This window comes from Oreochromis niloticus, linkage group LG23 (assembly GCF_001858045.2).
Source record: "Oreochromis niloticus isolate F11D_XX linkage group LG23, O_niloticus_UMD_NMBU, whole genome shotgun sequence".
Lineage (NCBI taxonomy): Eukaryota > Metazoa > Chordata > Actinopteri > Cichliformes > Cichlidae > Oreochromis > Oreochromis niloticus.
The window spans coordinates 28128816-28142480 of record NC_031986.2 but is presented as its reverse complement, the minus strand read 5'-3'; the positions used below and the strand labels follow the sequence as shown (position 1 = coordinate 28142480).

General features: G+C 39.8%; 1 protein-coding gene across 1 annotated transcript in view; it reads left to right on the top strand.

Moving 5' to 3' along the window:
- Positions 1-11206, top strand: part of LOC100710979 (adhesion G-protein coupled receptor G7) — a 28322-nt gene extending 17116 nt beyond the window's left edge. Inside the window, exons 9-16 of the mRNA XM_005462909.4 lie at positions 227-417; positions 2142-2294; positions 2420-2532; positions 3214-3572; positions 8447-8528; positions 8813-8971; positions 9379-9535; positions 10232-11206. Coding sequence (XP_005462966.1) covers positions 227-417; positions 2142-2294; positions 2420-2532; positions 3214-3572; positions 8447-8528; positions 8813-8971; positions 9379-9535; positions 10232-10432 — 1415 coding nt within the window. The 3' untranslated portion in view covers positions 10433-11206. The remainder of the gene's footprint in view (positions 1-226; positions 418-2141; positions 2295-2419; positions 2533-3213; positions 3573-8446; positions 8529-8812; positions 8972-9378; positions 9536-10231) is intronic.
- Positions 11207-13665: the final 2459 nt, after the last annotated feature.

Below are 13665 nucleotides of genomic sequence, written 5' to 3'. Positions count from 1 at the left end.
AGTTTTCTGCATTTCCACCTACTGCATTCCTGGGAGAGAACAACAGAACTTTTGAAGAAGCTCATTGTATTAGTAAGGGGTATTTAAGAGAGCTGTTTTAGTTTGTTATTAGTAAAAATGAATCACCTGTATTTCAGACATTGTTAGATCTTCTTACACCTACACAAAAGCTTCAAATTTCAACTAGTTTTTACTAACTACAGTGGATTTCTTTCTCTTATGTCAGGCGAAGGTGTCAGAGGCCGTCAGACAGATTCAAACCTCTCTCTGGGTTTCGTTCTCTATCAGAACGATCGTTTCTTCCATTCAAAACTCTACACGAGGCGACGGGCCACCATCAGGGTCCTGTCAGCCAGAGTCAGAGGGCAGGAGCGCAACATGGTGCCACAACATGTGGAGATGCTATTCAGGCAAATAGTAAGAAATTCAGCATTTCTATGATAATTAAAGTGGGATAACATTTATTGACTACTGTTTTTTTTTCCCTCTGGCTATCAGTTTGATATTTCCTGGGTATCTCAGGAGGATTGCTTTAAATCCAAATGTGTGTTTCTAAACCACATAACTTCCTTATACATGAAATAAGTTTGTTTTTTTTTCACTTTAAGCAATGTCATTGTCTCACATTAAAAACAAAAACATTTTTCATGGTCCTTGGACCAACTGGTCTTTGATCCAGTGGTCTGAGTTTGTTCTTAACTTAGGATTTACAAAGGGGGTTATATATACAATTACCTGTTTTTCAAGTATCTTTATAACTCTGTGTTACCTACATTATAACCAATCTGGTCCTTTTTGGCCACTTAAAATATGTTTACAAAACTATTGTTTTATTTGTTGCATTTTTTTCTGCTCTTAAAGAAGACATTTTTTTAACTGTATAAACAAAGGATATAAAAAAGTCACTGCCAAAACTGACTGCAGCTTCTGCCTTGTGACAGGAATGTTGTTGGTGGCTCAATATTACTTGATATAATTCATGAGGGATAGATTTGACATATGTTTCAGATATTATAGACCAACAACTTATTTATAGTAGTTTAAATACAAGCAATCAGTTTATTGGCACAACCAGCTGGGTAGACACAGGGACCGTGACAACCTGATTCAATTTAAGGAACTGAATCATTGGTGCGATTTGTGCTGTATTTTGGTGATTTGTGCGAGAGAGCAAACGTGTGTGACATAATTAGAGACATGGAGCTGGGAAGAGAGGACACTCTGCTTATTCCTAAACAAAAAGTAGTTCATCAGCAATTCTGCTCCCAGGTCAAAAATGTATAAAAGAAATACACTATACATATAGTTAGAACTATAGAAGTTATAGTATATTATATATAAACATGCCTGTCCGCTGGTTTATTACATAATCACGTGGAGGCAGGGGCACAGCACAGCACAAGCATAATCCCAATCCATTATAAGATTGTGTTGTACATTGTTATCTCTCTCTCTCTCTCGCTCGCTCGCTCGCTCGCTCTTGATAGATAGATAGATAGATAGATAGATAGATAGATAGATAGATAGATAGATATTATTAGTAAAAAAACATCAAGAGATCTAAAAAGAAAAAAGGAACACACCATGGCACATGTTTAAAAAAACATTAGGACCATTCATCAAAGTGATTTATTATTAACACAGACATAACATTATTTTTTACTAAAAATACGTTCAAAGCACCACATCAACCTGATATCTGACAGAACTGTCACATGATTTTAAACAGAAGCTGTTGGCTCAGTTCTGTAGAGTGGGAAATCATAATGAAGAAGTTCATTATAAGTTGTAGATTTAATCTACTCTTCATATTTTTGGCCACCTGGTGTCACCAAAGAGAATTTTTGGCCATCACTAGTGTTAAGTGAGTCTCATCTCAGTGTCATCGCTTTATGCGTTTGCATCCTTCCCTGCATCAAGCTGTATGTCTGGAGTCTGGGTCTCTGTTTCCTGTCTTATTTTCATAGTCTCTTGTCCAGTGTGCATTGGGTTGAGCTTTGCTTCCCCTGGCGTTAGTCAGATTTAGCTCACTTTTGAATTGAATTTGAAAAATATGATGGATGATTGTTACAACCAAACCCAGAATAGACACTTTGTAACTCAAAGTTGTGGATTTCTAAACCTGTGTGCTTCTGTTTCAGAACATCAGTGGGATGTCTCTGTACGACTTCTCCTGTGTTTTCTGGAACTACAGTCAGAAGGACTGGAGCACCAGCGGCTGCTCTAAAGGAAACACTTCAGATGGACTCATGAGATGTTTCTGTAACCACACCACCAACTTTGCTGCTCTCTGGGTGAGTGTCACAAGTTTGGAGGTTCACAGCTATAAGGCTACAGCTTGCTTAACCTTGTCATGAACTAGCTCCAAATGTAAACTATTTATATTTTATGGTATGATTAAATCCTGTTTGTTTTTTAGTCATACAGAGAGAACTACGAGTATGCAGAAGCTCTGGATGTGATCTCCATTGTGGGACTTTCTCTTTCTATTCTGGGTCTGGTTGTGACGATCATTTATCACATTAAAGAAAAGTAAGTTTGGGTTACTTCACAGATTAGAAATGATGTTTAATTATGTTGCATTTAAATTCTCTAATCACATTTACCACTCATCACTTGTTATTTCACAAACTGAAACTTGCTTGGATCCAACAAACAGTATAATTATAATAACAATAAGGGTTGATTATTTTCTTATTTTATCTGACTAACTAAAGTCCTAAACTGGTAAAACCGGTGTCTGTAGAGTCTGTAGTAAAAGCAGTATTTTAAATTCAGGAGAATTTTAGGAGGGATAATTGGGGTATGTTTTCCCACTTGTAAGACCTGAAAACCAGTAGTAACCAATAAATTTTTATTGTTTAAGGTTAGTTTGTTTAAGTAAGAAAATGATTATATTTTCAGCTAAAAAGAAAAAAATGTTTGTGTGATTTTAAGCCTTAATATCAAAGAAAGAAGTTGCAATGTCAATTCAAAATATGAAAATATATTATACTGACCAAAAAATCAAAATATATAGAGAAAAATATCTATAATAACAAATATTTTTCATTACATTTAAAGCAAAAAGATGTGCTTAAAACCAAATATGATTTCGTTGACTGTACGGGCTTTACAAATGGGCTTACATTTTTCTTTTTGATTTTCGTGTTTTTCTTTTAGAAATACAAAAGTTTAAAAATATTAAAACTTTGTTGTTTTTTCTCTCTGTAGCTTCTTCAGGAAGTCTCATGGGCAGCAAAGTAACCTGAATTCAAAGCTGGCTCTGCTGTGCATCTACCTCAGCCTGCTGGCCTTCATCATCACCTTCCTCTCTGGAGTCCAAAACTCCAGCAGACAGAATGACACTAAGGTGCAAAGTGATGATCGGACCAACAAAATCCCGAAATCTGATGAACACATAGAACCGGACCGTGGCCTGTGTACGGCTGTAGCAGCTCTGCTGCACTTCCTCCTGATGGCCACCTTCATGTGGAACAGTGTATACAGCACTCAACTGGTGCTGCTGGTCCGGTCAATGCGCCGCAGCCTGCCAACACACTGGACTCCACTGAGTGTGACTCTGGGATGGGGTAGGACATTCAGAAAGAAAACAAAAATGCCAAATTTGAAATATTTTTAAAAATACATTAAAACAACAAGGGTATAATTGGCTGTTTTTGACTACTTTAAATTTTCCCTCTACATTTCACCTTTAAAAACGATTTACTTTGCCTTGTTTGGTATCATTCTTTTCAGCACAACCTCACGCGTCTGAATTTACAGTTATGTTTCATTTTAACATATTGTATTAACAGAATTGATCTAAAATCAGACAAAAAACATAAAATCCGAGAAGAAAAAGTTATATTTTTTACTGTAACAACCACAAACACATTTATTGAAACATAACTTTAAATGCAAATATACATTTTTAATTTTAAAATCATATGACTACGTTTTGCAAGCAAAGCTATGTGCAGCCATTTACCTTTAAAAAAAAATTTCAAACTATTTACATAACAATCAGGTGTTCTGCATTCAGTAAGATGCCACACAAATTATTTGTACCACTCCAAAAAAATAATTTCTGTCCACTATAAAGGAAAACATCACAGCCTGATACCTGCAGGTCTGACTGCAGCAGGTGTATGACTTCCCCCTCTTCCTAAACAACCAAATGTCATGTTGACATATCATTTTTTGATTGGTCGACATGGTACATTTTGCCACCAACACGAAAGGGGTGTTTTTTGTTTAGTTTTTTCTTTTTTGGTCATAAGCAGAGAGTGCTTGCTAGCGCTGTCCTTGGACAGTAAATGTGATGAAACTATTGAGGAAAAAACAGTGTCCAGTGCCCTGTAGGTGTAAATAGACCTGATGAGGTTGCTCTTCTGTGTTGTGCCATCCGCTTCACCAGAGGTTGTTTGGTTTCCCCGATGTATAAATCCTGGCAATCCTCCTGGCACTTAACTGCGTACACTATGTTACTATGTTTGTGTTGGGGGGGGGACCCGATTCTTGGTGTGGACCAATTTTTGGCGCAGCGTGTTTTGGGGTTTAAAAGCCACAGAGACGCGGTGTTTGGAAAAAATGCGTCTCAACTGCTCCAATACTCCTGACACATATGGGATCACTACAGGTTTTTTCGCTTACGAAACGGTTGTTCTTCTCGCCTGGATCGGCTGGAGCTTTCTTTAGGCACCTTTCCAGCTTTGACAAATGTCCAGCTGGGATAACCACATTTACTCAGGGCCTTCTTGATGTGGTGTTCTTCTGCTTCCCTGGCTGCTGTGTTAGTGGGGATGGTGCTCACTCTGTGTTGTAGCGTCCTAATGACGCCCAGTTTATGCTCCAGTGGATGATGAGAGTCAAATCTTAGATACTGATCCGCATACGTAGGTTTACGGTACACGTCAGCTTTTAAATGTCCCCCATTACTGATGGAAATCTCACAGTCTAAGAAGGCTAACCTGCCACTTTTCATATCCTCCCTGGTAAATTTGATGTGTCGGTCCACTAAGTTAATGTGATTTGTGAAATGTGGTACGTCCTGAGATTTGTTTTTTTGACCCAGGTGTCATTCACTTACCTGAACCAGTGACTTTGTGGTGTTCCAGCGTAGAATAACAAAGCCCTCCTTTCCACTTCTTTCATGTACAAATTTGCCACGACGGATGAAACTGGGGAACCCATGGCCCACACATGTTTCTGCCTGTAGAACTGACCGTTGTATGTGAAATAGGTGGAATGAAGACACAGTTTCAAAATCAAACACACTTAGTCGATGCTGAGAGTGGTCCTGTTGCTGAGGTTGGGGTCATCCTGTAATCTCTTACGAATCTCCAACGCTTCCGTGACTGGGATGCAAGTGAAGAGAGATTTAACATCGTACGAGAACATGGTTTCATCTGCCTCCATAATGACATCTCTCACCTTCTCAACAAAATCCAAGGTTTTCTGGATGTGGTGTTCAGAGCTGCCCACCAGCGGGTTGAGGATCGAAGCCAGAAACTTAGAGATGTTATAGGTGACCGGGTTGATCATACAATCGGTCTTAAAGGTGCATCCTGTTTATGTATCTTCGGTAAACCATACAGACTTGGTGTAGGCTCCCCTGGGTATAGCCTGTATTATGAGGTTCGTTCAATAGCATTGTCTTGTTCTAACTGCTTCAGACAATCTGTCACCATCTTCCTGTACCTGAATCCTTATTTGACTTATCTAAGAGTCTTAAATCTGGCAGTGACAAATAACATCTATGTTTAATAATTCAAAATAAAAACTGAAGTGAGATGAAACATTTTCCAGTGAAAAATCCTAAACCAAAACATAGTAAACCTACTCTTGAAGCTAACCGAAACAAAACTGATTTTAAAAGCAAACATTCTGCTGCAGGACAGATGGTGGTCTGCCTGTCTTCACCCCAGGGAAAAGGGTAAAATCTCATGGGTCTAGGGGTGGATTGCCCTTTTGATGGCAATGGTACCTGGACCTGAGGTATAGAGTGTGTTTGGGGAGTGTGAGTGTGTGTACAAATCAAATCAAATCAAATCACTTTTATTGTCACATCACTGGTACAACACATGCGAGTGAAATTCTTGTGTGCAAGCTTCACAAGCAACAGAGGTGTGCAAAATGCCATACAATAACATCAGAACGAGCAGAATATAAGAATGGGTAATCTGAGGATTATAACAATAAATATATGTACAAATTTAAGAGTGTATGCGCATTACTGAATATGTATGCTAAATATCTATATCTATATATATCTATATATCTATATCTATATCTATATAGATAGATATAGATATATAAAATTAAATAGAAATAAACATAAACAGAGGTCAGTTGTTGGAAATGTGCAAAACAAGTGGCATTTGTGTACAGTATAATGTGCATAATGTTGGAGTTCCAGTAAGGTGTCTATGAAGTGTTCAACAGTCTGATGGCCTGATGGAAAAAGCTGTCTGTCAGTCTGCTGGTTCAGGACCGGATACTGCAGAACCTCCTGCCTGATGGAACTAGTTTGAGCAGCTTATGGCTGGGGTGACTGGAGTCTTTGATGATCCTCCCCACTTTCCTCAGGCACCGCTTCCTGTAGATGTCCTGGAGGGAGGGAAGCTCACCTCCAATTATCCTTTCTGCACACCGCACCACTCTCTGGAGAGCTTTGCGGTTGTAAGTGGTGCTGTTGCCGTACCAAGTGGTGATGCATCCAGTGAGGATGCTGTCAATGGCACAGTGATAGTAGGTCCTGAGGATGCGGGGGCTCATGCCGAATCTTTTTAGTCTCCTGAGAAAGAAGAGGCTCTGCTGCGCCTTCTTCAATGTTTTGTTTATGTGTACTGACCATGTGAGATCCTCAGCCAGATGTACACCAAGGAAACGGAAGCTGCTCACTCTCTCCACAGCAGCTCCGTTGATGGTGATGGGGGTGTGTGCTTGTCTGCACCTCCAGAAGTCCATGATCAACTCCTTTATCTTTGCAACGTTGAGGGTAAGATGGTTGTCTTGGCACCAGTGGGTCAGGGCGCTGACCTCCTCACTGTAAGCCGTCTCATCACCTGTGGTGATAAGACCCACCACTGAAGTGTCGTCCGCATACTTCACAATGATCTTAGAGTTGCTAGTGGCTGTGCAGTCATAGGTGTAGAGTGAGTACAGGAGAGAGCTCAGTATGCACCCCTGTGGAGCACCCGTGTCCATTTCTGTTTGGCTCCAGGTTGGGCAAATGTCAAGTATTTGTATATGTGTGCATGAGGGTGGGAATGTATGTTTGTATCTGTGTGCCTGTTTGTCTATGTCTATGTGTTAGGTCGGGTCCTAGACTCCACCTCTCTGGGAGCATCTCAGGCCCCCTCAGGTGTGGGGGCCTAGCTCCCCCCACCACACTCCCTACCGGTTGTTGATGCCCTCAGGCGTCAGTGAATTGGCTGCTTGGCAGGACCTGGTGCCTGTGGCTCAGTCGGGCCCCTTCCTGGGGGCCCTCAGGCCTCTGGGCCTGGGGCTCGGTCCGCTCAGGCATGGCTGGCTGCTGGCAGAGCTCGTGGGCATATCACTGCTGTGGCTTCTGCACAGTGTCTGCTGGGTGACCCCATGTCCAGGGTTCTCCTCAGCTCTTTCCAGGAAGGTGGCGCGACTGCCCCCGCGATGGTCCTCCTTGGGCTCTCGCTGGGGGCCTCTGGATCTCCTCCATGCCTGCTTCATGCCCTGGGGAATGGGGCTATGGCTCCCTACACCCTCTGGCAGATTGTTACATGGAGAAACCTTTTGAATACAAGCGCGCTCACGCACACAGGTGTGCACACGGGTGCTCACAGACACAAACTATTTCTTCCTTGGCTGCTACCTCAAAGCACAGCGTGTGCTGTCATGCACTTGGTGCTGCTCAATAACATTCAATATTTAGTATTTACTTTTAGTTACACTTATCTAGGTTATTGCTGTAGTCTCCCTATTGTGTTGCTCTGTTTTTGCTTGTTGTCTTCTCTCACTGTCCCTCTTCCCCTCTGTTTTTCTTTCCCTCCCTTTCTTTCTTTCTCCCTTTCCTATCCCCCAGTCATGTCTGTCCCATCTGTAATAACTTAAAGTAAAATGAAATAATAATTAAAAAAAAAACAATAACAAAGGTAAATCAAGTGGACCAATACGGCAAAGCTAGAATGATCCACTTTGTACAATAAATCCGTGGGCATCTTTCTTAGCCTTTAGACAATAATTCTGATTGCTAAAATACCAAACAAGACATGCAAAAAAATAAAATAAAATAAAATAAAATCAAAACACCCCAAATAAAAGTTAAAGTTCTTTTTTCAATATTTACATAAAAAATAAAGAAAAAGTAATACATTTATAAAAAAAAAAAACATGAGTAACAATGTTGACTTTAATATCTGGCACACTTAAAATGTTGAATTTAAATCTATTTCAACTGCTGTTTTGATTTATTGTGTCCTGTTAGGAGTGCCAGCCTGTTTCATGGTCATCACACTGGGGGTGAGCTACAGGATGCACAATCCTCTGGGATACAGACAAGAGGAATTGTGGGTAATCATTTCTGTGATCATTTCTATTTATTATTTATCTATTTAATATCTGCTTTGATTACCACTTCAGTCATCGCCTTGTCCAAATGTTTCTGACATTTCTATGAAATTTGCCACCTCACAGTTTAATTTATAGAACAGTTTATTGTTGAGGTGTGATGTGGCATTAGCATACCAGAGCACCAAAATTCAACATCTTCAGTTATAAAGTATTTATAAAGTTTTGATCAACATAGACAAGAAGTATTTTTCTTAATGCTTCTTTTATCCTCTCATTGCAGTTGTTGGCTGGCAGCGTTGGATAAGAAGCAACAGTTCAACTTTGGGAAGCCAATGTTTTGGGCTTTCCTTCTTCCTATCGGCCTGATCCTGATTTACAACATTGTCCTGTTGGTTCTCACCTCCATGGCCACATGCAAAGTTGATACCAGACTGACCAGGTAACATCTAAATCTGCTGTCGTCCTCTCACTGCTGACTTCCAGCTAATTAAAAATGATTCCATGAAGAAAGAAAAAGTCAGAATATTACTAGGCTTTTGAGTATAAACTCATGAAATACAAAATTTGTAAATAATTAGTTTTTTAAATTGTTAAAAAAAAAACATGGCAAAGTTTTTTTACTTTCATATTAAGTTGATATTTTCAATATTTTGTCAAAATAGTAACATTGAAGAAATACATGAATACACAATTTTAAGTAAAATAAATGTTTTTAAATGTTTGTAAACAATGCCACTATAATGCTCCATTTTTGCATCTTAATAGGCATGATGTAAAAAATTCCACAAGTGAATCATTTCTGCCATGCTTCAGTTTGGGTTTTAACTCTTTCTGTTTTTACTGCAGCAACAAGAAGTCGTCTTTAAGGAGGAGGTTCCTCATCAGTTTGTCTCTGGCGGTGTTACTCGGTCTGTCCTGGACTCTGGGATATTTCGTGCTGCTCAGTTCAGAAAAAACACACCAGATCTTCAGCATTTTGTTCTGCATCTGTACGACCACACAGGTACGACTCCTTCCACCATATTTTAGAACTGAGATTAAAGGTTTCATGAGCTTCTCAGACTTCAGATAAACACATAAATTACAAAAAAACAAAACAAACGAGAGGTAATTGTTGAAAGTTTCTTTAAACCTGTTTCTTCCACAGGAAAATATATTATATATAGTGCCAACTTGATCCCCTAAATAGCAATAGGTTGATGAACGGTCCTGACACATCAGAGTTTCTTTGAAGCTAGCAACTGACTTTGAGTGGCTGCAAATCTGGTCCCCATCTTCAAAGCAGCAATTTCAAGGGCAACGCAACTGCACAGGGATTTACTGCACATGGAGGCAACCATTTTTGTTGCACTGGGGTGTCCAACTGTTTTCTTTAGTGCTAATGTAACATTAGGCAATCTGAAGTTGATAAAATGTATTATAAGAAAAAGCTGATTTTATTAAATGTAATTTTCTGAAAACATCTTAATGTATTTTGTAAAAAATAACAGTAGTGATTTTTTAAAAGTCAAAATACTCCAAAAAATAAAACAGACATATTTCAAAAATAAACTATGACAGAAGCAAAGTGGTTCAAGTTCTACAAGAAGTGTGGAACTTTTGTTTATTTTTATATTTATTCTTATCAAGTGAAAAATGAAAATGCTAAAAGAATTTAAGAATTTCATCATCCTCATCATCTTCCCATTCTGTCTTTTAGGGTTTACAGATTTTCATTCTCTTCACAGCCCGAAGACGGGCTTTCAGAGCCACAATTTCACGGTCCATTTCCTCATTCAACATCCCGCTCAACAGCACACAGTACAATCTGCAGAGAAAGTGGAAGAACTGCAATATGAACCAATCAGAGACCTACAAGGATCTGAGTGACATCGAAGTGACCACCAGCAAAACCCTGTAGGACCTGAGGAGGAATTTTTTTTCATGCAACAGGACAAAGATCCTAAGTCCAGCAGAAAATCTACAACAGTAAATCAAGATGTTGCAATGGTCCAAAGTCCAGACTTTAAGTCGGCCAAAATTCCTCAACGGTGATGTGAAGGATAGACAGTTGTTATTAAAAAATAGTGATTTCATTTTGTTTTTTTATTGCAATTATCAATGTTTTATGATTTCATGATTTATAAAGTGACGTGGAAGATTTCCATAATCTTTTGTCTTTTAAAACAAAAACAAATAAAATAAAATAACTTTTACTGACTTTTACTTTCACTTGTGGCAACAAAGTGAAACCACTAACCTAATTTTTCAATTTTCAAAGCTTAATGCAGTAAATGCAATTGAATCATTATTTTTGCTTTATTTTTTAAACATTGTTCATCTGTGTACATCTGCAACAGTTTGACAGCTTGATGTTTGCTATCAGTAGCTGATACTGTAACACATTCAGTGGATATTTAAACCTGTGTATGTGTCTGCCGTCACTGATCCACTAGAGGGCACCCAACCTCCACACAGTTTGCTCTCAAACAGACAGCAGTAGGGAACCATTTCACATTCCTCATTACTCTTAATTTCCCCCCTTTTTTTGTATATGCCTGATCTTTGCTTTGGTTGCGTCATCTCTTACTGTTTGTTTCAGTGTGTTCTGCATTATTTTAATTTGTGTGAAGTTTTATGTCTAAATCAGCATCAGCAATTCAAACATTTCTATTCAGCTAAATAAAAACGGAAGATTAAGAACAAAAATATATGCAGAGTCCATGTCCAGTCTGTGTTTCTGAAACAAGAGCCTTTCTGTTTGAAAAGGCTGATGAGGGTCTTTAAAGGCTTTAACAACCACATGTCCACGTTTTATTATCTGTCATTAGTGTTCTCCTGCCTATACTTACAGTGTGGACCCTCAGTCTGAGGAAAGCTGCAACTCAGTGCTGAGAGTTCAGGAGGCTGAATCCTGATGCAAACCTTATGTTAAGATACAGCTTTAATAATTACAATGATAGAAGAAATGTGTGGAGATGAGCACAAAAATGGTGGAATAGTACTTTAATGATGAATAATACTCCATAAATTCAGATGCAGTTATGAAAACTGTTTCCAGGGCTGAAGATTATAAAACATCCAACATGTGGGAAAACAACAGGTTTCCACGGAAGAAGCAGCAGCTGTTCATCCATCAGAGTGGCTGCAGCTGATCCAGAGTCACCGCTGATAAATCATTTTGGAAGGAATTAAAGAGTCCTTCAAATTGAATTAAAAAGACTCTGTGGTGTCATAATGCAGGTAAAAAGAGTAAAGGTTCCTATTATTTCTTCTTGAAAAGTCACCAATTGATGCCTCATAATTCAACTTCTGCAAAATTCACATTCCTTAGCTTTCCACAAAACGCATTAAAAACCACTTAACAGTTCCCAGATTCATGAGGAAGTAGAGGAAACTTAAAACAAGCCAAAGAGATTTAACAAAATAAGAAAAGTGTCTTTGCAAAGTTGTCAACAGACATTTGATAAAAGAATTAGTACCATCTGAAGAACCGAAACAAAGTTTTCCAACTAAACAATCATAGTTTCTTTCCTACCATGTGAAAAGAGTCATGAGTCTACAAGTCCAGTTGTAATCTGGAGCATTTTAATTTTAATTTCATTCACTGTTTTGGTTGAGTTAAGGAAAATATCTTCACCCGTTTAAAAACTGACCTCTTCACAAGATTAAATATCTCAGACAGCTCAGTTTTTAACTCTTTGCCGTACAAAAATGAAATTTGATGACCTCCCCTTAATGACTCCTCAGTATATATCAGTAAAGATTTAGTTTGATTAACCTTACAATTGGTTCTGGGCTTTTCCAAGGGTAGTCCTAGAAAGCTGCATAAGCAAAGATCACCCTCACCAACTTCTCATTTTGTTCTGGAAGAAGGGCTGAAATAAGGTAGAAATGACTCGGTTAAGAAAAGCTAAACAAGCAGAGAAAGCTTTATAGTTATCAGAGTTATACATCACAGAGGTCATGATAAAAACATTACATGTTCACCTCCTACATCGTTCCCTCGCTCACCTGGAGACCGCTGGGAGCACTGTGAGAATCATGTTCTTTGATTTCTCCAGTGCCTTCAACACCATTCTTCCCTCGGTTCTGAAGGACAAGCTGGAGAACTCTGGAGTGGACCATCACCTCACTACCTGGATTTTGGACTACCTCACCGACCGACCACAGTATGTGAGGACTCAGGGCTGTGTGTCGGACAGGGTCGTCTGCAGTACGGGGGCCCCACAGGGAACGGTTCTGGCTCCGTTCCTCTTCACCATCTACACTGCAGACTTCTCCCACAACTCCACCCAGTGCTTCCTGCAGAAGTTCTCTGATGACTCTGCAATAGTCGGCCTCATCACTGATGGGGACGACAAGGAGTACAGAGGACTGACTCAAGACTTTGTGGACTGGTGCCAGCTGAACTACCTCCAGATCAATGCCAGTAAAACCAAGGAGCTGGTGGTAGACTTCCGCAGGCACAAGCATCCTCCACTGCAACCACTGAACATCCAAGGTATGGACATCGAGGCTGTGGACAGCTACAGGTACCTTGGTGTTCATCTGAACAACAAACTGGACTGGACTCATAACTCAGACGCCCTCTACAGGAAAGGGCAGAGCAGGCTGTACCTGCTTCGGAGACTCAGGTCGTTTGGAGTGGAGGGCCCACTCCTGAAGACCTTCTATGACTCTGTGGTGGCCTCAGCCATCTTTTATGGTGTGGTCTGCTGGGGCGGCAGCATCTCTGCTGGGGACAGGAAGAGACTGAACAGGCTGATCCGAAGGGCCAGCTCTGTTCTAGGATGCCCTCTGGACCCAGTGGAGGTGGTGAGTGACAGGAGAATGGTGGCTAAGCTGTCATCACTGTTGGACAACATCTCCCACCCCATGCATGAGACTGTGACAGCACTGAGCAGCTCCTTCAGTGGGAGACTGCGGCACCCACGGTGTGGGACGGAGAGATTTCGCAGGTCTTTCCTCCCCACTGCTGTCAGACTCCACAACAAAGACTTTTGCAGCTGATCAAACACACAAACCCACACATGTGCAATAAGACTGCTATACGTGCAATTCTTCTTCTGACGAAGTTGTGTTTTTGTATTTTCCTACTCAGTTGTATATAGTATTTGTATTTCTATTTTATTCTATTGTATATATTATTCT